We start from the raw sequence: 27,976 nt of genomic DNA, 5'->3' as shown, positions 1-27,976 counted from the left end.
TCACTAACGAGCAAATTAACCTCTCGGTGACGTAGTACAACCCTAGCATGTGCCAGAAGCAAGAGCCAAGCCTCTGCTTGTCACTTCCAACCTATAAACAGCTCTGAGGCGGCGCAGGTGTTGAATAAAGATGTCAGAGTACTTTACGAGCGTTCGCGTGCGACACCTTCGACAGGCAGGTGGCGCCCAGTCCCACCAATGCGCATTTCTTTCGGCCTCTTTTTCCGCACAGCTTCCGTGGGCCCGGATTTCGGCCTTTCACAATGGCCGAACCGCTTGTCACTCCGTGATTGCTCAAGTCTTTTTTCTGCCCGGCCAGCTCCGTCCTCTTTTGTGGTGTAGGGAATAACCTCTTGCTAGGGGCTAATCGCTCAGCTCGCCACGATGCCCCTACATAAGAAAGCGGAACCTTTGGGACAGGCATCAAGAATAACCGAACCTCACTCCTAGCGTTGCCGCTGCATACGCAGAAGTGGGTAAGTGCTTGACACTCTAAGATACGCAGTGCAGGCCGAATCAAGCGAGAAAATTTTCAAATAATGTCGAAAGCTGTGCGCAGGTACAAACGCAGAGGCACTATTTCAAATGTAATTGACGAGTTCAGCAGCTTTGTATGCACCAAAGGCTAGAAATTTTGTTGCATACTGACTCGCCGCGATCTGCTTTTCTGTTACATTGTCTTTTAATGAAGTAGCAAGCGTTTGCTCGCGTTCAGTGGGGATCAAATATATCGCACATGTTAAACCACATAATAAAGGGCATAATTCTGCATCACAAACACGCCACTGTAACTGTTCCTATATTGGCAGCTACTCTTATCGCAGTGACAGCCACAAAAGACATAGGCTGGCTCTAAAGTGCTCTTCGTGGTGTCCCAGTGATGTATATGAATTGCCTTTGCTGGCTTGGCATTCGTATATCTTAATACTAGCTGTGAAATGTCACAGTTAAACCTGTCGCCTTCAATCGCCAGATATTGCCTTCTTTGCGATGATTTCGTAATAAGGGGACCTTGAGGCGTTTTCTCGATGCCCCAAGCAACTGCCAAGGTCACTTTTCAGGTCATCTCTGCTTACCAATTTTTGAATCCTGGTCTCTTCTTCCGAGAATAAGGCTGAGGATGAGTCTATGAAGTTTTACCCGCTGAGGCTGTCTCTTGCGGCGATGACGAAGTATGTTGGGCTGTTAGTTTTTGCCTTTATCGAATAAGCTAAATAATTAATCACTTTCTGCTCCGTTCGCTCCAGCCAGAATAGCATGCGATGATAAACCGTCCACCATGCTTCGAAATCGTTTAGTACGACAGGTGAGAAGGTGTGGATGTTGGATGACATGACTTCTGAACTTTGTGAGATAACCTTTTTTTCACATTGACGTCATTACTGCTTTCAGAGAACGAAACCTGAAAGCCCATTGTAAGGGGTGCTTATGCGCACGCTCTTAGGACGACTTCTAACACTGGTGGCGTGTATAACACGTACGTAGTTTTCAATTGTTGTCTTTCGGCGAAGAAAACGGGCGCAACAATTCTCTTCTCTAGGCGCTGTACCACAGCGGTGACCTAGGAGTTTGAGTATCCGCCTAGCATGTGGGAGCTTCAGGGTACGATCCCCAGTGTCGCCGGGTAGCAACCTGTGACACAATGAGTGAAAGTTTCTCCGCAGCCTGCTGCTCGGTTATATTAGGGTGAAATGCTTCGGAAATGGGTCATTGACACCACCTTGAGTGGATGAAAAAAAAAACACCTTGTGCCATGGCTCTCTTTGGTGAGAGATTCCCTTGTGCCGTAATAATCATCGTCCCCATCTCTACCCAAAGAACATGGCTTTAATAACTGAAAGCCGGCAGCAAAAAGAACACTTCCTAATGAATGCTCCTGGTAGCAGATATGAAGAGCAGCTGGCACAGGTTGACGCATTGCTGTCTGAATAATAATGCAACAATTTAAACGTGCGCTATTCAAAACAGGCGTCTGACAGGCCAAGAAAGTCCGCCTCCTTGTACAGATCGCGGTAATGCTACAAAAGGACGCTTTAAAGCCCGAGTAGATTCTACGTAAGTGGAGTACTTGCAAACACAATACTATCAAAACCTTGGTTAAACCTATTTCCAAAAGATCCTGCACTTTCTTTGCGCCTTGCGATAAACGGTAAAACTATTCTTGTGGTTCAAGCTACGGAAGTATGCTGCTATCTCTGGAGTTTATTAGCAAGCTATTGGCACTTAGCATCTTCAGCAGCCTATATACAGCTGCGCAAATCTATCGATTGATCGCCGCTCACTCCTTTTTTTGCGTTCAGGTCAAACTTGCCTTAAGTCAATGACGATTCTGGCATTCGCTTTTGCATTTTTCAGTGGCTTTACATCAACGATTCTGCGAAACGGTCGGCCATGACAGAGCAGAGAAAGACACTTTACGTGACATGGTTAAGGACATTGACAGGCGTGACAAACTGAGAAATGGCCGCGACCATACATCGACGTCGCCAATGAAGACACTATTGGTAAAAAAAAACAGGAATTCTTTTTTCTGGCTTGTCTGTGGCATTACTGACAGGTTTAGAACAGATTGTGATTAAGATTAAACACATTTGCTGGATTCGTGAAGCAAATGTGTGCGCCCGACTCCGTCCTCATGCCGACGCCTAGCAATGCGTCACAGTTGCCTGCCGTTTTACTGTGGTGCTACAGGGCTCCAAATGACGGCTTTAACCTGGGAAAACTAAATTTACAAATCGAACAGCTTTCTCCCGCTTCTGGATCCAAACCCATGGCGTCAGCACCTTAGAGAAATCGGTGACCATCATTTGGAATTCATTTTTGTTGTCGCCTCATCTTTACCATCAGCCTGACGACGCCCACTGCAGGGCCAAGGCCTCTCTCATGTCTCTCCAATTAATCTTGTCCTTTGCCAGCTGCGCCCACCCTATGCCTGCGAACTTCTCAATCTCATCAGCCCCCCTAACTTTCTGCCGCCCCTGCTAGGCTTGCCTTCTCTTGGAATCCTTTCCGTTACCGTCAATGACCAGCGATTATCTTGACTTCGCATTACATGCCTTGCCCAAGCCAATTTCTCCCTCTTGATTTCGATTAGGATGTCATTAAGCCGCGTTTGTTCCCTCACCTACTCTGGCCGCTTCCGGTCTCTTAACGTTACGCCTGTCATTTTTCTTTCCATAGCTCGCTGCGCTGTCCTTAACTTGAGCTGAACTCTTTTCGATAGCCTCCATGTTTCTGACCCGTAGGTGTAGCCAGGCCCGTTAAAAAGAGCTTTGACGTCACTTGTGGCTCCATGCTGAAATGCATAGTGGTGGAAATACTTTTATTTTAATTGCCTATATTTATTTAGCCTTTTTTTGCTTATAAAATGTTCGTTTTTAGGGAGAGTAGCTCGTTTGTGATCAGAACGCCATAATTTATCAGTAATAGTTAACCTCAATTTTCATTAGTGCCATTAACAACGGCTGGAGACGAACGAAGAGATCTACCGCCGAAGGGAAACGGTAGACTTCTCACGGATGCTTTAGCAAGAAAAAAAAATTAGAGTACAGTGAAAACTCAACAAGTGAATGCTCATTAAATCGTCGTTTTTCGTACTTTAGCAACGGGAAAACCTTGCGAAAGGCTTCAAATTAGATGCAGTAGAGCACAGCGAGTTATAGAAAAGAAAATGACAGCATCAAGCGACAGAAAGACAGCAGTTTTTCAGGGAAAAAACGCGATTTCTAGGCACTAGCTGAAATTAAGGAGAGAAAATGGATGTGGGCAAGGCACGTAGTGCGATGAGCAGATAATTCATGGTCGCTTAAGGTAACGTAGTTGATATCAGGAGAGGACAAGCGTATCAAGGTTCGTCAGAGGGTCGGGAGTGTGAATGAGATTACGAAGTTTTGCTGGGATAAGGTGGCTGCTGCTGGCGCAGGGCTGGGTTAATTGGCGAAACATGGGAGAAGCCTTGGTCATTTAGGGAACGAAGTTATACTGATGATGATGGTGGTGGTGGTGGTGATGATGATGAACCACAAAAACGTTGCCGCTGCAGCAGTCACTTTCGCTAGTGGGCGAGCATCGAGTCACAAACTTCATTCCTTTTCTTGAGTGAGGGATGCGTCTAGCTACATGCTCTATTGACCACTTCTGGCGTGCTAATTGCAAATACAAGATAGCAACTGGTGCAGTTCTTACCGATGAGTGTGACCAAACGCAATCTCTGGATGCTGTCACGCTCGTTTCAGTCTCATGCTGCATTATGAACGAGAAGGAAAGGACTCAAATGATGACACTTATTTTCTACGAACGATGTCATTGACGCCCTACAACTTTAACAGATCTTGAGAAATCAATTCACATTGACTAAAGCTGAGATTTTAGCGAGGTGGTAAGCATTAAGGGTTGGCGAACAGCGCAACAAAGGCGGGACAAAGCGCTTGTCTTGCCTTTGTCCCACCTTTGTTGCGCTGTTCACCCACCATGAACTTCATTCACTATTTCTTCGTAATGAAAAATTTACTGCATTTTTGTGACTGCGGACATTCCTTCTCCAGCAAAAGAAGAAATTATATGTCGGGAATGCGGAGTTTGAATTGGAATGCAATTTCTCAGCTCTCGCTGCAAGCTCGTGACGTGATGGTGACGTCGTGAGAGTTTGGACACCATAACCGTCGCCACATGTGATGTAGGTGTTGTGTAGCCTCAGAAATTGCACGCAAAAATGTACTTACCGTCATCGCAGTTTGCTCGTTAAAACAGCTTGAGGCAGCGATACCAACATTTGAATTCTTGAAGTTTTGTTCCTTATAGCTACATGGTCATATTGCTGAAGAGCTCAAGTCAAGTGCTCAGAAAATCTTGCGCCCAGTTGACCAAGTATTCCACCGCCGCCGACGACACTTGGGCACTACAGAAGTGGGGTAAAGGGAAAGCGGTGAGGCGAATGAGCCCAGAGACAGGAGAAGAGAAAAGACGGTGTTGTAGTTTTGCGTAGTGAACACGGCAGTTGGGACAGGAGATGTTAGAACGTAACCGAAGCTTTGAAAACCTCATTTTCATTTAAAGCATGTCCTTTTGTTATTGAACGCGGTCACCGGTCAATACAAACCAATTTAAGTTCGTCCTTAGTGTCCTTTACCAATTTATAAATCAATTTTTGCGAATACCAACCAAACCTACTCTCACATTCTCTTATGTATTACTGATTTGCGCATGATTTCAACTCTTATTACGGCACCGGGTGTTTGTGCACCCAGTGACGTTATGCTAGTCGAACCGCCCTCAAGCATTATATATATCGTCTGAAAGCGGTTGCACATGGCATATTGCGTTGCTTTCTTATTCCTTTCAGTGGGCAGCAGATGGCACAGGAAGCAGCGCAGATCTGCTTGTTTCGCAACTGCTTGCACCAAGGGGAGACCGAAAGCGAACAGCGAACAGACGCTCCAGAGTGAGGCGGTTCGCTCCCCTGCGCTGGTTCTACAACGGAATGAAGTCTACACTCATTACGGAGGTATCACGTAGAGAATTGAATGCAGGTTACTTTAAGCAACTGGTGGAAATCAGCCTTGCGGTTGTCCTACAAACAGTTGCTACATCGATGCGACACCTACATGTTAAGGTTAGAAACTTGAGGGAGAGATCAGTAACCGGGCAGACTTGTGTTACCATGGACACAATCCTTAAAAATAGTCATTAACTGCCGCTGTCACCATCTGAAGTCCAGATCAGAGTGTCGAAGGAATTTCAGAAGGCGGGAGGTCTCCATCCTATGTCACTGGTTTCTGAGCTGGTTAACAATGTGTTGAACTGAACACTGTGGCGCTCTGGCCATCTTGAGGGAAGAGAGTAGGGCACACCTATCGCGTGTTGTAACCTGGGCCGCACATAATATGATGTTCTATATTCCCGCACACACCACATGAAGAACAGAGTTGAAACGATTCCAAGCCCATCTCATGAATCCAGGCTGGTTTGCCGCTGTGCCTTTAACATTCGGATACTGCGAGAGTCGCGTTTGGAATCATGGCTGCGACGGCCAAATTTCTATAGAGGCGAAGTACAAAGACACCCGTGTGCTGTTCGATGTCATTGCACGTATATAGAGTCTCAGGCTGTCGATATTCAATTCAAATCAATTTATTTTCCAGAAAATTATGGCTGGCTGGCAGGACGAAAAGCTGTAGGTGTACAGCTTGGCGAGGCCCAAGCAGCCGTTACAAGGCATAGGAGCAGATAAAGTTGAAGATCTTTACATGCACAAAAAGAAATCAAAAAGCGAACACATAGTCAGGTTACAATTTTCACAAAAACAGGACAGCCAAAAAGCGCAGCCATCATTAATGTAAACACGGAAGTGCAAAAAACATCTTTGCAAAACATAAACAGGAACAGCTGTACTTGGGCGCGAATTATAAGTCAGGAAATATTTTTTAAGAAATATTTGCAAAAACAATGGGCGAATTTCTTAAGAAATAATTCACGCAATGCTTTCTTAGTAGGGTTAGTTATTTTATATTAATCATAAGTCCTTATGGAGTCCGGAGTCCATAACTTCGTCTCTTTCGCTCATCCTTCTTTCAATCCGTCCTGATATGCTGTGTTTTTACGTGACCAAATCTCTAGGCGTTCTTTGTTATTTTAAAGCACGAGTGTGTTCTCATTTTAATACGACAGCTTTAAAGCCCCCGTTCGGCGGAGAACTCGGTGCTGTCCAGTCGGCGTCCGAAGTTTGTTGCGTCAAGAAACACCGGATTGGTCGAAAATGTGGACGTCACAAGTAGAGCGGCCTGATTAAAAAGGAATGAAAACATTACCTAAATTGTGATTACAAGGTCGCAGCATCCCTGAAATGTCATTACGACATGCAAATATATCAAGTAAATTATTGCGGTTCAGACGCGCTACCCCTAGGCACCGCAGACAGGTTCGTATGGATTGGTTAGAGCGGGGTTTTATATGTGTGTAGTGTGGTGTTTCACGTAACGTGGTAGTTCACGATGCATAGTAATCAGTATGTTCATGATTAGGTGACTGTAATTAAAGGAATAGTGATTAAGCAAGTAGCAAAGTGCATGTCGGTGACGTGTGAGTGTACGCGAACGATTGTATGCTGGCGTCACACCACATTTGTGTCCTATGCGATCTGGTAACATTAGTCCAGCACGTGATCGGTTAATGAGCTAATGAGATAAAGTGGAATCACTGACGGCGCCCATGAACGCTATCGCGTCATAACCTCAAAGCCGGAACCCCAAATGTTTTCCACCACCTTTAAACTTCCAGAAGTCAGGTAGGCTCACAACAGCCAGATCTACTACAGTTTGGACTCTGTTAGGGCGCGAAGCAGCTGTATATTTAAACAAGGATTGCGGCATACATATGCGTGGACAGATCTCTCCAAAAGGGCGGAAAAGTTCATGGCAGCGCCACTTCGTGTCTTCTGGATAGCAATGAAAAATATTTATTTATTTGTACCTCGAAGGCCCTGCAGGGGGCATTAAATATGGGACACAATAATCGCCCCTCTTCCACAGGCCTATTTAGGGGTGCCACTGCCCCCTTGCACCCACGGGTTGCCCATGCGGGTACATGATTATGGATATATGTGGCACTTAAAGCCACCAGCTTGTGAAGACTAATGGAACTGCAGTGGATTTCGCCCAACCCAGGTGGTGTCAATCCGATGGTGGATTGTGCTCCTGAATAAGCTCACATTATAGAATGATAAGCATTAGCACCATTCAGAGATTCTAAACCGAGACATTCAGCCACAAGCGTGTACCTTGCTTCGTAGGTGCAAGCCGCACAGCGCTGTCCAAATTTTTCAATTGATTTTTAATCGACCCTTCTACGTGACAGACCTAACCGAAATCGCTCAGTGCCTTTTTATTCAGGTTCTTCTTTACTAGCAGGGTCTACACACAGCTCAGCTGCTTTTTCTTTGTGGCCCCCTTCTCTTCACTTGCAATTTATTGTAATAGATTCAGCGCATATGACGCGCAGTCTGTTAATCAAAACGGCACAGAGCTCATTTCCACAAATCATCGCTTTCTATTAGGCGGCACGTGTCACGTCGCGCCCTGTACTATTTTGACCACTTCTTATCGTACAATCCTTCTCTCCCTCTTCTTTCTCTCCATATATGCTTCTCGAGGAAGCAGAATCAAATCGTGGACGCGGTGGCCGCGTTTCGATGAGGAAAAAACCACAACGAGCTTGCACACTGTGCGTTGTCAGCGAACGTTAAAGACCGCAAGATAATGAAAACCATTCCGGAGACTTCCACTGCGGGCTCCAAGGCGTCCACCGTGAAAACTAAATTTATGCTCCTTACTCCTTTCATGCGACAGCCTAGAAACCTCCTTGGAGTGAAAACCCTGCGACCACAGCCATCCCACCTGGTAGGTGGCCACACCTGCCACCTTCCAAACGTTCTCCTCTCCTCCCACCACCTCTATCTTCCTCTCTCCTTCCCTTCGCGAGGAGGGAGGCGCCGGACTAACAATGACCCAGCTCTTATGAACATGAATAAGACTGACGCAGCAAAAGTTAATAAAGGAAGCAATCAGAGTAGAGTCGCATAGAATCACAATTGGAACAGGGTCAAGATTGGAAAATAGTTGTAAATAAAATATAATTGGAACTAGTAATAGGTTGACGTGTGAAAGAAAAATGCCATTGCATTTCGTCCGCATGAATCCTATTTATCGCCCCGACATTTTTCTTCTCACTGTTCTCTGTAGAAGCTGCAGCCCTTCCCGCTTCTTCAGGGTCTATTGCAGGACCACCTAAGGTCCTTTCCCTCTCATGTTCTTATTGCTACCGATGCCTCGCAGGATCGCGAAAAGGCAGGTGTGGGAATTTTTTCACCTTCACTGGATTGGTCTTTTTCTCTCCGTCTTCCTGACTTCACTCCAATTTTTCTGGCTGAATTATTAGCAGTAATCTTAGCCTTACGAAAATTAGAATCTACCGTTTCCCAGGTCGTGGTTATGACAGACTCTCTGTCCATTTGCTCTTCCTTATCCTCGCCCACTGACTCCCGGCCATTACGCCTCTTTAAGTTCCTGATTCCGCTGCATCTAAATTCGGTAAGGTTGCTTTGGGTACCAGGTCACATGGGCTTTCACTTAAATGAGGTTGCAGATTCCTTAGCAAGAGCCTCTCTCAGCGGCCCAATTGTTGCTGTCCTACCATCGTGTGCATATACAGCTGCGGTGAGGTTTCGCAGCTACACAATATTTCAGGAATTTGCTGCCTCGGCTCTTATATCGTCTCCCGAATATCAGCATCTTCTGCATCCTTGGAGTAGCAAAGACTGGCGCTCACGCAGACTAGAGGTCTCTTTCACGCGCTTGCGTTGCCGGGTTCCCCTTCTAAATCTCTACCTTCACAGATCTGGCCTGGCAGCTTCCCCACTGTGCCCTTTTTGTGCCGAACCTGAGACAATAGATCACTTCCTGCTGTTCTGCCGCCGCTTTTCTCATTTGAGGAAGCGTCTTTTGCAAATTCCATTTCATCAACTGGGCTTGCCTGTGTCTTCCGCGGTTGTTCTTTCCATTGGCGCTTCTTTGCTTGGACGAAGCGACAGGAGTGTGCGCTCTGCTGTGCAAAATTTTCTTCAAGAAACGCAGCGACTCCCATTCTAATTTTTTTTCCTGATCTCTGTCAGTAAGACATTGCAACATTACAGGCATTGTGTACTATTATGCACATTAAGCAATTGTCCCGTCTTCGATCTCCAAGTTAACCGGACCCCTTTCCTTCCCTCTTCCAATCTATCAGACTACATACTATTTCCACTGCTTTTCCCGTCAAAAATTTTCTGTATCCAGTAATTAACCGCCTGTGTCTTGGCCACTCCCCCGTAGTGGGTATGTGCCAGCAACGTCTGAGGCCTTCCTTCCTTCCTTCCTTCTGAGAGCGGCATGAAGTTTGTTCACACAGCGATTTTTTGCGGTCCACTTATCACAGCCGCATTCGCGGTTCCAACATATTCCCGCCTCCCTAAAGAAGCGTTTGCGCGCAGGAGCCGTCACTGGGCAGTGTCCACTTAATGTGTCCCCCATCAAACGCCCTGTGAAGTGCCACTGCTGACCTTCATTTCACTGCCACAAAGCGGAGTACCTCAGTCAGGCATTTCACATTCCAGAGCACCTCTCGAGCCAACCTCTATAAAAATGATCTATATATAGGGTATAGACTTCTTATAGATTATTGCCTTCCTAAAGATATTTCTTTTTGTCTATTCATAGTTTGTAGACTGTCTATTGTCAAAATTCTACTAAAAGTGAATGGCCATAAATCCATAGTATGTCTATAGACTGCAATAGGATTTGCATTGCCTACGACTATTCTCTAGCATTTGCATAGATAGTCTAAAAACTTTTATACAAAAGTCTATAGACTGTCTATAGACTGTCTAAAGGAATCTTTGTAATGGAACTGCGGCTTCAGTTGCCGCTCATGAATCCTGGAGACTTCGGTACCTGGCAGTACATGTAATTCGCGCGTTTCTATGCATTCAAACGCGTGCGCCTGTGTATGTGTATGTGTGCGAGGCGTCAGCGAGAGCAGCGGCTGACGAGACGACGCTGGCGAGCAAACGGCGTTACTCTACGCGAGTTCTTAACTAGGCTCACCTTGGAGGTTAATTTCTGCGCACTCATGGAAGAGCTTCTGCAACGCGCAAGCTCCTTGCACGTGACGCGCGTGCTCAAGCAGGCATACCTGAATAGAGGAACTCCGTTTTATGTCACCAATAAATTCCTGCAGACGACTGCGCGTGGTACAAAATCATGTTTTCGGTCTCTCTCTCTCTCTATCTATCTAACTCTAGCTACGCACACATGAGCTATGCCGTCCAAGACACATTACACTGGGCATTTCTTGAATTGTACTCGATGATGACAGGCTCACTCTAAGAAGGCATTTTATCTCCGTAGGCTTAGAAAACCAGTAATGTTCACTCTCGCAAGGAACCAGCTGAATTAGTAGCGAGGGGCTGGAAGTGGTAAAGGAATAAATCTACTTAGGGTAGGTAGTGACCGCTGATCCGGATCATGAGAGAGAAATAACTATAGAGTGAGAATGGGATGGGGCGCATACGGCAGGCTCTGTCAGATAACGAATGGCAGTTTACCAATATTCCTTAAGAGAAAAGTATACAACAGCTGTATCTTACCGGTACTCACCTACCGGGAAAAAACGTGGAGGCTGAGGAAGAGGGTTCAGATTAAGTTGAGTACAATGCAGCGAGCCATTGAAAGAAAAATTCTAGGTGTAACCAACCTTAAGGGACCGGATGCGGGCGGAGTGGGTGAGGGAAAAAACGCGGGTTAATGACAAAATAGTCGAAATCAAGAGGAAGAAATGGGCTTCGGAAGGGCATGCAATTCGAAGTCAAGATAACCGCTGGTTCTTAAGGGTAACGGAGTGGATTCCAAGAGAAGGCAAGCGTGGCAGGGGGAGGCAGAGGTTTGGTGGGCGGATGACATAAAGAAGTTTGTCGGGACATGGTGGCCGCTGCTGGTAAAGGACAGTGCTAGTTAGAAAGACATGGGAGAGGCCTTTTTCCTGCAGTGGGCGTCGTCAGATTGTTGGTGATGATGATGGTTGTTGCCTGGTAGCCGGTGTCGCTGTTAAAGTGGCAAATAGCAAACATCCATCTCACGGGACAAGAGTGTACGCATTTTTGGGATGAAGAGGTGTCTATTCTGGCGAGTTCTTCTAGGCCGTACACCAAAAGCGGGCGCTGGGCTCCCGCGGTCTCTGCTACCACGGCCTGGGCTGCTTCACACTGCGGGACAGGATGCGGCTGCCGTACGGATTTCCTCAGTCTCCCAAGAGCATCGACACTCAATTCTGGCTGGACTGCGCTCAAGAAGGCGGAAACCGTCGTAGCCTTAAGGCCACAAAGCCCTCCTCGGAGTCCAGCCTGGTTGGCTGCTCCCCAACCGGCGAGCGGCCACTGGTGGCGATTATACACGGCTTCAGTGAGAGTGCGGAGGCTGCGTGGGTGACGGACATGGCGAATGCTTTTATGAAAGTGGTAAGTTTGAGATGGAAAGGCACCGACAGAAGCAGTATTGTGCAAGATAGGGACAAAAGCATTATTGTTTTTTTTAGGAACACCGGTTTGGTGAACACACTTTGATATTCATGTGCGTATGTGAGTGCGTGCGTGTTGAGCATGCTTGTTTCCACCTTTCATCCTTTCCCTCTCTTTTTCACCCTCTTCTCTGCTTTGGCCCTCGCCTGGAGTAGCATGCTAGGCTAACAACCACGCAGACCTCTCCTGTATTAATTGAAGTCTCTCCTCCTCCTACTAGACGGTAGGACAAAAGGATGGAAAGAGGGAGGGGGTAGATCTTGCAAGGTCCTGTGTCCCGAGCACGGCCCCTATCTTTCGGAATGGTGGAGAAATTCCAGTGCAGAAAGTTTTCCAGTGAACGGGTAAACTCAGGAGGCCAAAGTATTGGCTTAATAAAGTTGACAGCAAGGCTGTCATGTTTTGCAAGAAGAGGCAACAAATTATCTGCACAGAAGTAACCGTCTTTGCCAAAAGTAAGCGAGCAGCCGCGATGGCGGCAGAAAACACCTCGCAGCTACTCGCAGCCGGGGAGCAGCGGCGCTGCGGTTCCCGGCTGATGCAAGCCTGCGCCCTCGCTCTCCTTCTTTCGATGATAGGAATATTTGAAGAGGACATTTTTATCGGGGAGCGATTTCGCGCCTTAGGATCGCTGTTGTTATGAGCGAGGGCGCAGGCTTTTGTCAGCCAGTTAACACTGGCAGCCGGAGAGCAGTGGATAGCGCTAGAAAGCGCCGTGCCGTACCGCCACTCGGCTGCAATCCCGCTTCGGCCGCCGGCACAGCTGCTTGGTTACTCATGTCGAAGACTGCACCATTCGAAAGTGGAACCTTTGACGACAGACTGCATTGCACCCGGCCCTCTTGCGTTCAAAACAGGACGGGTGCTGCCTTGTCGGTCGAAGGTCAGACTGCCAATGCGTGACAGGCAACTAGGCTTGAGAAGGGTTAAGAGCCACGTCACACTTGCAAGTCGCAAAGGGCACGCGACCAGAAGTCGCTTGCGACTAGATAGCAGCCGAAAAACGTCGTTGTGTACACTTGCGAGTGCTGGCTGCGGGTCTCCTCATTCCATTGTCGTTTAATATCAGAACTCTTGAGAATGCCGTCATTCGCGCGCTTACGAGAGTTTCGCCTGCCTCGGCAGCGTCTCCTGCGCTTACGCTCGGTGCTCAAAAGTGCTATATATATATATATATATATATATATATATATATATATATATATATATATATATATATATATATATATATATATATATATTAGCAGACAAGTTAAAGGAAATGAGGGGCCCGTTTAACAAATTTTTATGAAGGGGCCAACAGTCACCGAAACCAAGGTGCATAGGGGAACGTTAATTTTTTTTTTTTTTTTATTGTGTTATGCTTATGAGTGGGATAATAATACTTAGATTAATAAATTGCTTAAAGAAAATTACTTATAAAGCAGCAGAAAAAACAACCATGCCGCCGGTGGGATCCGAACCCACGACCTCCGAATATCGCGTCCGGTGCTCTTACCAACTGAGCTACGGCGACGGCTGTCCAATCTGCTGCTCTCGTGGGTATTTATGTTTACTAGGTATAAGCGAGCCTTGAGAGTGTTCACCAGCGCCACCCTCGACCATAGCGGCGGACGTAGCACGTCCTGTAAGGTGTAAGGCTCGCTTACACCTAGTAAACATAAATACCCACGAGAGCAGCAGATTGGACAGCCGTCGCCGTAGCTCAGTTGGTAAGAGCACCGGACGCGATATTCGGAGGTCGTGGGTTCGGATCCCACCGGCGGCATGGTTGTTTTTTCTGCTGCTTTATAAGTAATTTTCTTTAAGCAATTTATTAATCTAAGTATTATTATCCCACTCATAAGCATAACACATAAAAAAAAAATTAACGTTCCCCTATGCACCTTGGTTTCGGTGACTGTTGGCCCCTTCATAAAAATTTGTTAAACGGGCCCCTCATTTCCTTTAACTTGTCTGCTAATAGCTTAACGAGGGTCTCGGTTCAGGCAGTCTTGATGCCATAGGTAGCATAAGAGGGCTCTCGCACAGTTTCCGCCCTCACCGTTAGTTGACGTTCTACGTCACGCTCGCGGTATTACAGGACGTGCTACGTCCGCCGCTATGGTCGAGGGTGGCGCTGGTGAACACTCTCAAGGCTCGCTTACACCTAGTAAACATAAATACCCACGAGAGCAGCAGATTGGACAGCCGTCGCCGTAGCTCAGTTGGTAAGAGCACCGGACGCGATATTCGGAGGTCGTGGGTTCGGATCCCACCGGCGGCATGGTTGTTTTTTCTGCTGCTTTATAAGTAATTTTCTTTAAGCAATTTATTAATCTAAGTATTATTATCCCACTCCTAAGCATAACACATTAAAAAAAAAAAAATTAACGTTCCCCTATGCACCTTGGTTTCGGTGACTGTTGGCCCCTTCATAAAAATTTGTTAAACGGGCCCCTCATTTCCTTTAACTTGTCTGCTAATAGCTTAACGAGGGTCTCGGTTCAGGCAGTCTTGATGCCATAGGTAGCATAAGAGGGCTCTCGCACAGTTTCCGCCCTCACCGTTAGTTGACGTTCTACGTCACGCTCGCGGTATTACAGGACGTGCTACGTCCGCCGCTATGGTCGAGGGTGGCGCTGGTGAACACTCTCAAGGCTCGCTTACACCTAGTAAACATAAATACCCACGAGAGCAGCAGATTGGACAGCCGTCGCCGTAGCTCAGTTGGTAAGAGCACCGGACGCGATATTCGGAGGTCGTGGGTTCGGATCCCACCGGCGGCATGGTTGTTTTTTCTGCTGCTTTATAAGTAATTTTCTTTAAGCAATTTATTAATCTAAGTATTATTATCCCACTCATAAGCATAACACATTAAAAAAAAAAATTAACGTTCCCCTATGCACCTTGGTTTCGGTGACTGTTGGCCCCTTCATAAAAATTTGTTAAACGGGCCCCTCATTTCCTTTAACTTGTCTGCTAATAGCTTAACGAGGGTCTCGGTTCAGGCAGTCTTGATGCCATAGGTAGCATAAGAGGGCTCTCGCACAGTTTCCGCCCTCACCGTTAGTTGACGTTCTACGTCACGCTCGCGGTATTACAGGACGTGCTACGTCCGCCGCTATGGTCGAGGGTGGCGCTGGTGAACACTCTCAAGGCTCGCTTACACCTAGTAAACATAAATACCCACGAGAGCAGCAGATTGGACAGCCGTCGCCGTAGCTCAGTTGGTAAGAGCACCGGACGCGATATTCGGAGGTCGTGGGTTCGGATCCCACCGGCGGCATGGTTGTTTTTTCTGCTGCTTTATAAGTAATTTTCTTTAAGCAATTTATTAATCTAAGTATTATTATCCCACTCATAAGCATAACACATTAAAAAAAAAAAAATTAACGTTCCCCTATGCACCTTGGTTTCGGTGACTGTTGGCCCCTTCATAAAAATTTGTTAAACGGGCCCCTCATTTCCTTTAACTTGTCTGCTAATAGCTTAACGAGGGTCTCGGTTCAGGCAGTCTTGATGCCATAGGTAGCATAAGAGGGCTCTCGCACAGTTTCCGCCCTCACCGTTAGTTGACGTTCTACGTCACGCTCGCGGTATTACAGGACGTGCTACGTCCGCCGCTATGGTCGAGGGTGGCGCTGGTGAACACTCTCAAGGCTCGCTTACACCTAGTAAACATAAATACCCACGAGAGCAGCAGATTGGACAGCCGTCGCCGTAGCTCAGTTGGTAAGAGCACCGGACGCGATATTCGGAGGTCGTGGGTTCGGATCCCACCGGCGGCATGGTTGTTTTTTCTGCTGCTTTATAAGTAATTTTCTTTAAGCAATTTATTAATCTAAGTATTATTATCCCACTCATAAGCATAACACATTAAAAAAAAAAAATTAACGTTCCCCTATGCACCTTGGTTTCGGTGACTGTTGGCCCCTTCATAATATATATATATATATATATATATATATATATATATATATATATATATATATATATATATATATATATATATATATATATATATATATATATATATATATATATATATGTATATATATTGTCAGATAATGCGCTATTATATTTCTTGTTCGCGTTCATATCATGCTCCGTATAATAGATACTCAAAAAGGTCCTTGACCAGTAGCGATTTGCTGGGTACCAGCAAATTTCTTTCCATAGCCGTTTTGCTGCTGTTGTGAAATATGGCTTGATCGCTGGCGTCTGCTTGCTCCGCTGCTGAAGGCGTCGTAGATATCGAGAATATCTTTTTTATATGACACTGGGTTCACAATAAATCGGTGAAGAGAGTAGCACCTTTGTTACAGCGCTGCCCAGTTCCGCAGCGCCCTGAGCTGTGACATCGGTGTGAAATCGGCTAGACATAGCGACGACTAGGGCAGCCAGGAAGCAGCTCAGCTCGCCGCCCAGCGCCCCCGAAAGCAGCGTGGTTGCCGAAAGCTCGGCTCGCTCGCTGATTGTTAAGCGGTTTGCGAATTGCAGTCGCAAGGCTGGAAAATAGAGCAGTGAATTCCTGGCCCCCGACTGTCGCCTTTCGGCCAAACCGCTCTTAAAGGAGTATTGAAGCACCCTTCGTCGACCCTGGTGTTTACCCCTTTCTTTGGCACGACGATCCTGACCATACCCAGTTTCATTATCAGCAAGGCCTTTCTACACCCCTTATGTCTATACCACGTAGGTAGGCGCCAACGTATTGCTTGTGGACTGGCGCAACGGAGCCGCTGCACCCATGTACTCCCTGGCCGCCGCCAACACGGCCCTGGTGGGCGCCGAGCTGTCGGTGGTGCTGCAGCTGCTGATGAAGGCCGACGCCAGTTTGACCCCTGCGAAGGTCCACCTGGTGGGATTCAGCCTGGGTGCGCACGTGGCGGGGTTCTGCGGGAGGCACTTCCTTATGCAAACGGGCCGCACAATTGGCCGCATAACAGGTGCAGTGAATAATTGAACTGTTGTTTGAATAACGGATTCGAGGCTTTATTTATTAAGTGACTGAGTGCTGCATTGCTTGTCTGTGTGGTTTGCTGATTGAGTTTGTCTGTGTGACTGACAGATCGAGTAAGTACATATTTAACAACGAGCAGTAGGGAAGCCTCTGACCGCTAGCCAAATGTCTAAACAAAGGAGTAGTCCAGTTATGGCTACGCAAATTCACCCTGATCAAAACATTGGCCATTGGATTGAGGCATCCCTATTGCCTCTTTAGTGTTTTCAGAGAATCCCGTCTTCCCTGCTCTATCTCTAAAGTGAATGGACCAGTGGGACTAAATTCTCTTCTGAATGAACACATGAGATAAACTTAGGCACTTTTTCAGTGTCTAAGTTTTGATTGATTGATTGATTTGGGCTGGAATATACACCCACTCACACTGAATTTCATGATAAAAGATTTGGAACGAGATACAGCATAAAGGAACAACAATACTATTTTCTGCTTCTGGTTCACGCGCTTCCATTTTCCTTCGCGCAGTTGATAAACGATGAAATCCAAACCGCCACCTCAGTAACCGTTGAATGTTTCTATAATTGCAATCTGGTTTTCCTGTGTAAGCCATCGAACGTATGAGGACAGACTAAGTTTTTTTTCGGGCATCCGTCAACCTAAGAGGTCAGCAGAGCCCACGTGCTATTTGCGCTTCCAGACCAATGTGTTTACTGCTATAAGCGATGTCGCGGACGTCTAGAACCGTCAAATACTCTCCAAATCTCCGAACTGATGAGGAAGATGTTTCTCCCTTCCCTAAGTAATATGGAGCGTTGGGAATTCAGCATGAAGCGCAACAGAGGTTGTAGAAACAAACATCCGGTCGCCTTAAATGCTGCCTGTTTGTTTGGCGACTCTGGTCCAGCTCTGGATCCTGCTGGCCCTCTCTTCGAAGGCACCAACGTGACGGTGTCGAGAGGGGACGCCGACTTCGTGGACGTCATTCACACCAACATGGGTCACCTGGATGGCTTCCAGTTCGGCCTGGCCGCACCGGTGGGCGACGTGGACTTCTTCCCCAATGGGGGATCACTTCAGCCTGGATGCTTCCGGATCGGTATGCCCATGGTATTTCAGGCACAAGTGTAATGAATAAGCGCGAATGTGCAATTGTCATTTACGGTTGTAGTGCATGCATCGGCAACGTCGCATTATGAGGTGAATGGATTAGTAACTACTTAACGGTGCCCACAATGCTACCAGAACTCTTGCTGCTCAAGTGCGTATGGACATGCAGACATCGACACCCGCAAGAGAACGTGATGTCTTCGCTCTTGGTTACCTTTGGTACTCAGATGATATAGATAGGGCTGTATTGTGATAGAACTTCTATCCCACTGCTGGTGCCATCAGTTGTTGCGAGTCATTAGTTGTTGCGCGGTAATGCCCCGCACGGGAAATGGCGAGGAGACAGGAAGGCTCAGGAAAACTAACAACAAATTTCTAATTATACTTATTTTCATCATGGAGCCCATGAGAGACTGTATAGAGTAAAATGACACTGTGAGGGAAGTGCGAGAGGAATACGACAGCCGGGCGCTCTTAAATACCGCTTTGATTTCCGGTTCCCATTTCTTCCCGTTAATCACCAGGGCTCTTTGTGGACGCTGTCCTTCGGTAGTAACGTTGAAATTTTCCCAGTGCTGTTGCTGGTGATCTTCCTTGTTTTCCTTGACCTTCGAAAACATCCGGCGCTAATCAGACGCGAATGCTCGGCTCCTGTATTCGATCCGCCTCGAGCCTCCAGGAACGGCCGCAGCATGGTGGTTATAGCAAGGTCATGTGTCGTACGACGAACCCACAGCTGTAGGGAAATTAGAAAATGGTTGGGAGGAATGAAAATGGTGCAGTATCTGTATTACATATCGGCGGACACCTGAACTGCGCCGTAAGGGAAGGGATAATTGAGGGACTGAGAGAAGAAAGGAAGGAAGAGCTGCCGTAGTGAAGATCTCCTGCATAACTGCGGCCGTACGGGGATCTTTAACGTGCATTGACATCGCAGAGCACACGCTCGCCTTTTGCATTTCGCCTCCATCGAAACCCGGCCGCCACGGTCGGGTTCGAATCCAGGTACTCCGTATGAAGGTGAGGTGACGGCGGGCTCCCAAAGAGCAGGGAGGGGCTGGCAGGTCTCCCCAACCTTTACAGACGTTGTGCGTCATGGCGTCCGCTGCTCATTAACTGGCCTGAAGATGAGCTCTTGTGGCTTTTTTTGTGACAGGCCGCAGCTAAATAAATCCATCGGACGCTGGTGAGAAGCTGGCTTTTTCTCAGATGCGTTCCCTTGTGATTCGCCAGTCGTTGGCTAAGTGGGAAAATGGTATCCTCGGTTGCCAAGGCAATCGGGATGAAAGCAGGGTCACAACCGCAGGAAGATGGTTTCCTGATTAACAAAAAGTACAGAAGAGAGAAGAATAGTAAAGAATGTTGCCAGGCTACTTGGTTTAGCATCTTGAAACTTGGAAAAACACCTTGGCCGGAAAAAAAAATCGCATACACAAAAGAGACAAGGAGACGACGAACCGGTGCCGCATGGAGCCTGTCCGTTGTCTTCTCGTCCCTTTTGTGTGTGTGAATTTCTTCTTGGCGCCAAGGTGTTCTTTCAAACTTCAAACTTTTTAAAGAAAGGAGAAAGCCTCAGTACACTTGGCAATGTTCTGACAAGAATACTTGTATTGGTAGTCTTGTTAAAACTTTGGTAAGAACACTGAGGGGTTTCCCTTCCTTGTTCACTTGGTTCGTAATCACAATTAAAATAAAAACAATTTTTAGAAATGTGGGACAATGAGACGTCTAATCTCATAATTCTTGCTGAGCAGTTTGGTTTACCATCGATGATTACTTTGATGCTGTTATTCTAATCAATATACCACAGAGTATAGAATAGGGCAGTGCAAGTAATTTTTCTGATCCATTAGGTACTGCTGGTGACCGGAGAAAATTGCTTCGTGTTGATCCTGTCTGGTTATCGTATTTTTTTGTAACGTTATTTGTTGCCTCAGAGCATAAAGAGACTTGGGAAGGTTAAAAAAAAAAGGGAGGGTGTCTGTTAAGGTTAGAGTGGGACTCAAAAATAGCTGATAATGATGCACGTCACAGGCATGAAAGCAGCTGTCCGAAGGTTTTCATTAAAAAAAGCGCAGTGGCAAGACAGAGAAAAAGAACGAGGCATGTGCGCGAGGGAGAGAAGATGAAAGGCAGGGATGTTATCCAGATGGTTTTCTGGTTGGCTGCACCTGCATCTGCAGGTGGTTGTCTCAAACCTGTTTCAAGAGTGAGGCAGAATAATGGAAAGGCAAGGAGGTTAACTAAGCAGTGTCCAGTTTACTGCACTGCATATGACAAAGTGTATGAAGAAAACGAAAGAAACCGTTAAGAGGAAAAGACTAGAACACAGTATAAAACGTGTTACTCGTGTGAAGCATCTCGAACAAGGTAATATTTGAAATTCGTGTGGTTTTAACATCCCGAAGCAACACATGGGCTACGAAGGACGTAGAAGTGAAGGACTCCGGATTAATTGAGAGCACTTGTGGCTCTTTAGCGTGCACTGACGTCGCACAGCCCGCGGGCACTTTTGCATTTCGCCCCAATCGAAGTACAGAAGCGGTGGCCCAGGTCCAGCCAATTACATTACAATCCGCAGCTGAACACCAGAGTCACCGAGCCACCGTGGCGGGTTCTCAAATAACATGTTAACTTTCCAATTCTTGTGCCAAAGCTACGTCATAAATAATTCGAGTGTAACTTACTGAAAAGTGCGTTTTTTTCCAGATTAATGTTCAAATTAAGGCTTGATGTTACGGGCGCATGTGTTGCCGGCAAAGTGAAGTTATGCGATGAGTGTTTTCAAACGAGCATTCAGGCTTTGTTTAGTGTTCGTTTTTTACCCTCTCGACAATGTATTTCTCTTTTTTACTCTTATTGGTTTCGTCCCTCACAAAGTAACCACGAATGAGCTCAGCTTGTTTGCAGCTCAGCAAACTAATTCTAGCCGCTTGCTTCCCTGATGCAGGTTGCAGCCACAGAAGGGCACATGCTCTGATGATCGAGTCCATCACCAACCACGGGTGCGTCTTTGTGTCACGTCAGCTGACTGGTCACGGTAGCGGACACAAGAACGTGATAAACTCGAGGTCGTTGAGGGAAGACGACGTGAAGGCCCGCGGGGCAATGGGCTACGACAGCGTCCGGGCCAAGGGACGAGGCATTCAGTACCTCGAGACAAGGAGCGAACCGCCCTTCTGTACCAGTGAGCATTCCAAGCCTGCATCTATTGTCTTAGAGGCATTGTTACCTGGCCATAGATGTGTGTTATTGCATGCGGCGGTTACATGCAGTTATTGCGTGTGGCATTGTATTTAAAAGATCGGGCATATATTGCCACATTGCTGGCCATTTACTGGCGCCGCCATGCGGTGCGTTAGCATCCGCCTGTCTTCCTCGACTTCCCCTGCTCGATTGTGGGTCCGATGAGTGTGCCTGCCGTGCTAGTCCTGGTCTGCCCCTCTGCCCTTCTCCTAACGCTCTACCTGCTCTTTTTGACATTTTGTGCTGGTGCGGAGTAGCGTCTTGAGAGGCCGGAACTCGGGATCGAAACCTCGCAAGCGGTGGCTTGCCTTGTGCACAGGTGTGTACACGGGGTGTAGATGGGCGTTGGATGCTCCCGGGCGCTCTTCGCACATCAGGATATACCCAGCACCTGCACCAAAATGTCCCAGTTGAAAACACTACACTTCTTACTTCCGTCACAACAGACGCTTTCTTTGCGATTGAGACATTCGAAGTTGAGGAGATGACAGAAACTCTTGTAACATGACCGCTTTGCATAGTATTACTTTATCACCAGTCTCGACGACAGAACTAGCTCTCTCGTGCCATTAGCAGCCGTGCAAAACTTAATATGCTGGTGTTAAGACAAGGCGACAGAAACTGTTGTCGGAATTTGAGACAATTTGGGACCCACTCGGTCGTCATTTCTAATTGGGATCAGCTAATCCTAAATGTACTTAATATATTGGAATACGTCTTGATGATTTCAACGCCGCAACCTTTTCTCGTGAGGAAGAGCATGGATCCACGTCCAGAGCAAACAACAGGAAATATGGAGTGTTTGCTGTAAAAATAAAATACGCTGAACAGCTGGTGGATGGAACCACCGCTCCTTCCACCCACAGACAGTTGCAACCGCACCCCATTTTTTATGGATGCCGAAGCTGCAAGTGGGATTCACAAGCATAGCCAAGCGTGCCCATGTCTCTTCCGCGGTTAGAGCGGCTGTTACGACCTGTATCCGCCAGGATTTGTAAATGGCTGCCTAGGATTGTCAGTCTCCGGGCTTCCTAATACTATAGGGGCAACAAGAAAGGGTAGAACAAAGCGTCCGTGTGTCCCAAGTGAGCCTTGAGTATACTGAGTCGTGTTTTATTGCGAGCGCTGCTTTAAATACGTTCCTCAGTGTAGACGCCAGCGTCCTAGGCGTAGCATGAGACCAATGAATGCTGCCCCGTTCTTGGAATCAGCATCGGGCTTTGGGTGCGAAGTGAACAGTACTAATAATAATAGTAATAACGGTGATAAGATACACCTATTCAGAATCGGGCTATTACAATAGCGTTGTCCTTTGACTTTCTTGCGGCTCCGTTCCTTACTTTCCTTGATGGTCCCAGAAGATATCTGAGTCCTACTTTTCTTTAACTTGGGAAAGAGCGCAACACACTTTTTTACGGCGATAAAACACAAAAGTGCAACGGGAACGAAGGCATATTAAGGCGGAAAGTAGTTTGAACGGTTCTCTTGAATTCAATTATTTTAGAACTTATAACTGGCAACCGATAGTCGTTAAGGGAAACGAAATGAATTCCAAGAGAAGGTAAGTGCAGCCGGGAGCGGAAGAAAGGTGGGCGAGTGAGATTAAGAAGTTTGCGGTAATCAGGTGGCCCCAACCGACACAGGAGAGGGTTGATTGGAGAGATATGTGAGAGGCCTTTGTCCTGCAGTGGGCGAAGTCAGGATGATACTGATGATGATGATGAAAAAAGATCTGGGGCTAAAAGTACATAAACACAGGGGGCTGACGCTAGGTGCCCTTTTATTAACAGTGTCAAGATATTTATATGCATACATCACGAAAGTCAGGAGCAGCAGAAGCATAGTTGCACGTAACAAACTTGAAAAGCAGACGCCGACCGTAGGTTGATCAGTGACAATACCACACTACCGTTCTTCTAATTTAAAGAGCAATATTTCTAAAACAGGCATTTCCCCTTGTAAACGCCGTCTTCGCTGTCCGTTGTACAGTTACAGTGTTGCCCGGATATATCGAATTATTGTCTATGTCGAACATTCAAAATATCCTGTTGCAAATGCCGCGCAAAAATAATGCACTACTGTTCGCGGTTATCGAAATCGCTTCCAGCAAAACATTCGATATATAAAATGCATATATCGATATGTCCTGGCCGCCTAGACCTGCCAGGCGGGCAGGTGAACCGACGTGTGGCCGAAATATTTAACATAATGACACACTTGCGGTCGCTCTACCCTTGCAACGTTTCCTTCTTTGCCAAGAAAAGCTGTCATCTATTATAGTATTTGGGAAGAATCCCATCAGGTGAGGTGTAGGTGACGAGGATTCCTCGTAGAAGCAATGAGAAAAAGGGGCAGAGGAGAGAGGTCCTGCCCCCAACTGTCCCTACAAAAATTTCGATGGAAACTCTATAGGCTGTCCATAGACTTTTGTCGATAAAGTTTGTAAGCTTTTTTTACATACAAAGCTTATAATATAATTCATAGGCAATACGAATCCTACAGACATTATATAGACAATCTATAGATTTATTCCCAAACACATTTAGCAGACATTTTAGTATAGACGGCTAGGCTGTAGGCAATGAATAGACAAACTGAAATATTTATGGGCAGGCAATGGAGTCTATAAAACGTCTATGCACAGTCCATAGAGTATTTTATAAGGGGACGGCAGCAAATGTTTTGCAGGCGACAAATAAGTGCTTAATTCATTGAACTACGAAGGATAGATTAAGTCAAGTAAGGTTAGCCTACGTTCAGTTTTTTTGTCAAGGTACGCGTGCAGAAGTTTTCTCTTGGGTAGTTGGTGCACTTCGCCAGTCTTTAATCGCCTGTCTCTGAAGTCAAAAGGCGTCCAAGCAGCGCGCACGCAAGACTAACAACATACACGACCAAAGCCAAAAGACAAATGCGAACGCGTTGGACAGTAGCCGAGATGTCTGTCAATAGTCACGCGAGTGTGTAAGGGTCCCGTTCTGCAGAAGATCCGGCGTCGGCGTTGCCGTTGTTGTAACGAAAAAATCCGGTTTGGTCGAAAATGCAGCTGCGTCACACTTAGAGAGGCGAGTTTAAAGAAGGGTTAAAACCCTAGAAACTGGCGATTAGAAGCTCGCAACATTTCTCAAACGTTATTAACACATGTAAGTATATAAAGTAAATGAATTGCGCTGAAACGAAACTTGGGGGTATTCAGGAATAGAAAACCTGATCTTTGTGTCGCGAGTCAGGCACGCTGCCGCTAAGCCATGTAGGCATTTTTTTACACTTGGTAGTAATATAGTGAAGTACCGTTCTACGTTCATGAACTGTGCACGAAGGATGAAGACAACAATCGCAAATCTACACAATGCATAATGCGACACACCTAAGCCAAGCACGTGAAAAGGAGCAACACAGGGCACATTACTACACCGTAATAGCACACGCCTGCATAATACGACGCACCTAAACAAGCACGAGTAAAGGCGCAACACAGGGCATATAACAACTACACCATAATAGGACACAGATAAGCAACGATGCGCTAGAAAAAAGGCAATAAAGAGCCCAGCCCTAGGATTGGTTACCACTCTGGTTCAAATTCAGCCTGGCATACAGTTCTTTTAAATGAACAATCAATCTGCTGAAGGGCACTTTTGAAGAAACGGCAGTTCCAAAATGTCGGTCCATCATGCGCGTTTTCCAGAAGCTGTGTAGTCCAATCAGAAACAACATGTCTAAGAGTGCGTCAGCGAATGGTTTTGCAGTGAGATACTGCACATAATACGGTGTCAAATTAAGTCTTTTTTAAATTTCTGTTGCAACATGTCCCAAAACAGTATGACATCTTTGCCATTGATGGAGGAATGCTCATCGTTTCTGAAACTTCAAAAAGGTGAAAATTTACTGGAGACACAAAAATACTTTTTTTTCTATCCATGTTTTAACAGGCAATGTAATGCCTTAATACGCCGCGCGAGGGGCATTGTACGCACTTTCTTCAGTACGTCATGTCCCGGTAGACCAAAATACACAAAGCTGTACATGGATAGAGGGAAAAGCATACCAGTTAAATCCATGTACAACCGTTTCTTCGGCACTGAAAACAGATTAGTTTCTCCACTAGGCCATGTAGACGTGCACGCTGGGCTTGGTTAAAGTAGGGCTTTATATGTATGGCGTATAGGGATGCCAGTAAAGGTGAAGCTTTGATATATCCCGCTTTTTTTTTAATTGGTTGCTTCGGTTTTTGGCGAAAGGAAATGGCGCAGTATCTGTCTCACTTATCTCGGTGGAAAGCCGAACCGGGCCGTAAGGGAAGGTGGTGGTAAAGGAAGGATTAAAGGAGATACTGAGAGAAGGCAGGAAGGAAGAGGTGTAGTGGACGGCTCCGGAATAATTTCGACCACCTGGGGTTCTTTAACGCGAACTGACATCGAACAGCACACGGGAGCCTTTGCCTTCCGCCTCCATCGAAATGCGGCTGCTGCGGTTGGGTTCGAACCCGGGTACTCGCTTGTTTTTTTTTAAACCGGTAGCGTTAAGGACCACGTTCAGCAAAAACCCTGCGTCGTGCCGTGACTCGAAAATCCTCCTTGGTCGGGAGATGGGGGCGTCAGAGCCACCTTAACTTCGCTCAAACGAAAACTTCGTTGGCCAAGCGCTGGAATCGAAACTATGTTCTAGAGGTAGAGTCTAAGTGGTCTAGAGGTAAGGGCGCTAACTGTAGTTCACCAGGCAACGTTCTTTCAGTGAGGTTAGACGGGGGCCTTGAACGAGCACTCCGTCCCACACACTGTGTAGATTGAAGAACAGCAACGCGTACGTAATTAGTATCTCTAATTCGTCGCACTAATTACTGTAAGTCCCTGATAAACAGTTTCCGCGTTTTGTTCTAGAGAAATATGTAATACCTTTTGCTTGCTCCTTGTTTTGTTGTTTGTTCTGTTTGTACTTTTTATTTTCTTGTAACGATCTATAAGCAGCCTACACGGCAGTTTTTGTCTCCTTTCCCGCTTAACGCCTCACTGTTTAACTTAGTATATACTGTGTGTGTCGTATGGCAGACTGTACTATTACGTCATCCTGCTGAGCAACGTATAGGTGGCCAGGACTCGACAGGCAAGTCATTTGCCTTTTGTTCCGTTACCTCGGTCCAAGTTTGTCTGAAGTAAAATATCAATCTATCTGATGCTATCGCGTAACGCTCTTAAGTCGAAATTAATTATCTCCCCTAGATTTTTCCATGTTCTTGTTTTTCACAGTGACGTTTTGTTCAGTCCATTTAATCAAATCCGCTTGCACTATCCAAGCAACACAGATTATTCGCCCAACATCGCGAATGGATGGTCTTACACTGGTCATTTGTAGGACCGCGTTTTGCCCATATATTTGTAATACTGGGCCGATTCAATGTGCTGCTTGGATAAGTTGCGGTAGCGCCCTTTCATGCAGTTTTGTCATAGTCCATTAGCAATACTTGTGAACTGAAGTGTAAGGGTCTTTCCCCTTAGAAGGTGGCCTTAACGAAGAAGGAACAGCTGCAAAATGCAGCTCACAGAGTGAGAGTTGTAACTTCAACGGTGCGCAGCTTTCAGTAAAAATTCCAAAGCTGCAATATTGAAGGGAACAAGTTGCGTGTGATATTCCGCTTCCCGTTACTTTCATAGCCATACTTTGGCACAGCCCCTGATGGACTAGTTTTATGCGCTACGCAGCTGTTTTATAGATTTTCATTCATCGCTGATGTTTGTGCTTTGTCTTCGGAATGCTGATAACTAACCCATTTTCCTTTTTTTATTTTAGCTTAGCGCTGCGCAAGTGATGGAGGACGTCGCTCCTAGGATATCACCTCAGCAATGCATGCAAAACAGACAATAGCATCCCGTCCCACTACACGTGGAGTAAAGGTAAATGCTCGAGTCTTGTGTGCCGCGAGCTTCTTGGCACTCAACTAGATGGCCATACCAAGAACGCCGATGGTTCGCCTGCAGGCCGTCTCGCCAGAAGCATGAACAGCCAGGGGTAGAATGTGCCAAGCGATTACTATTGCCGCACTCTGTATAATTCAACAAACTCTCAGTCCGGTTTCCCAGGTGAGTGCAATAAATAAATATGGAAGCCTGGCCGCCTTCGACATAACTGTGTAAAAATTCACTTGTAGTCGGCCACAGATGTATATTAGCTAGTCCTGAAGGTGCTCATACCAGTACTCTAGTTGTGTGCCCGCTGAACCAGCGAACACCGACAACAGAAAAATGAAAAAGCTCAAAAGATGGTTTTGCATTGTGCGACGCGACATTCAGCCACAGGTGTGCAAGTATTTTTATTTTATGAATGCGAATTCTTCGCACTCTCCATAATCTCCTCCTTCCACGGTAACCACCCTTCGAATGGTTTCCGTGGCAACCACTCACTGGTCGCATACTACTACTACAACTTGGAATCCAGGGACTGGCTGCTTAACATCGGTCGCTGTAAAATAAGATCGGTAAAGACACTTAAGACTCCTTACGTGTGGGAATATAAAAGCGATACTTTCCCTACGTACACTCACACACGCCCAAAACTACGCATACGCATATGACACCACCCGGAAC

At 46.4% G+C, this 27,976-nt stretch overlaps 1 protein-coding gene across 3 annotated transcripts; it reads left to right on the top strand.

Moving 5' to 3' along the window:
- Positions 1-250: 250 nt before the first annotated feature.
- On the top strand, positions 251-27,492 carry LOC144100584 (pancreatic lipase-related protein 2-like). 3 transcript variants are annotated; one of them, XM_077633481.1, is made up of 9 exons: positions 251-476; positions 1,393-1,477; positions 2,356-2,504; positions 5,342-5,503; positions 11,726-12,043; positions 16,782-17,031; positions 17,950-18,141; positions 21,103-21,339; positions 27,183-27,492. In XM_077633481.1, the coding sequence occupies exons 2-9, from the start codon at positions 1,429-1,431 to the stop codon at positions 27,185-27,187; spliced, it is 1,362 nt and encodes a 453-aa protein (XP_077489607.1). In that variant the 5' UTR covers positions 251-476; positions 1,393-1,428; the 3' UTR covers positions 27,188-27,492. The 3 variants fall into 3 exon arrangements, with proteins under 3 accessions (XP_077489607.1, XP_077489608.1, XP_077489606.1); XM_077633482.1 differs by lacking the exon at positions 27,183-27,492 and adding an exon at positions 26,444-26,498 and having other exon boundaries at positions 17,980-18,141; XM_077633480.1 differs by lacking the exon at positions 27,183-27,492 and adding an exon at positions 26,444-26,498.
- Positions 27,493-27,976: the final 484 nt, after the last annotated feature.

Source organism: Amblyomma americanum, chromosome 8 (assembly GCF_052857255.1).
Source record: "Amblyomma americanum isolate KBUSLIRL-KWMA chromosome 8, ASM5285725v1, whole genome shotgun sequence".
Lineage (NCBI taxonomy): Eukaryota > Metazoa > Arthropoda > Arachnida > Ixodida > Ixodidae > Amblyomma > Amblyomma americanum.
Note: the sequence above shows the minus strand (reverse complement) of the source record. Positions and strands in the feature narration are given on the sequence as shown.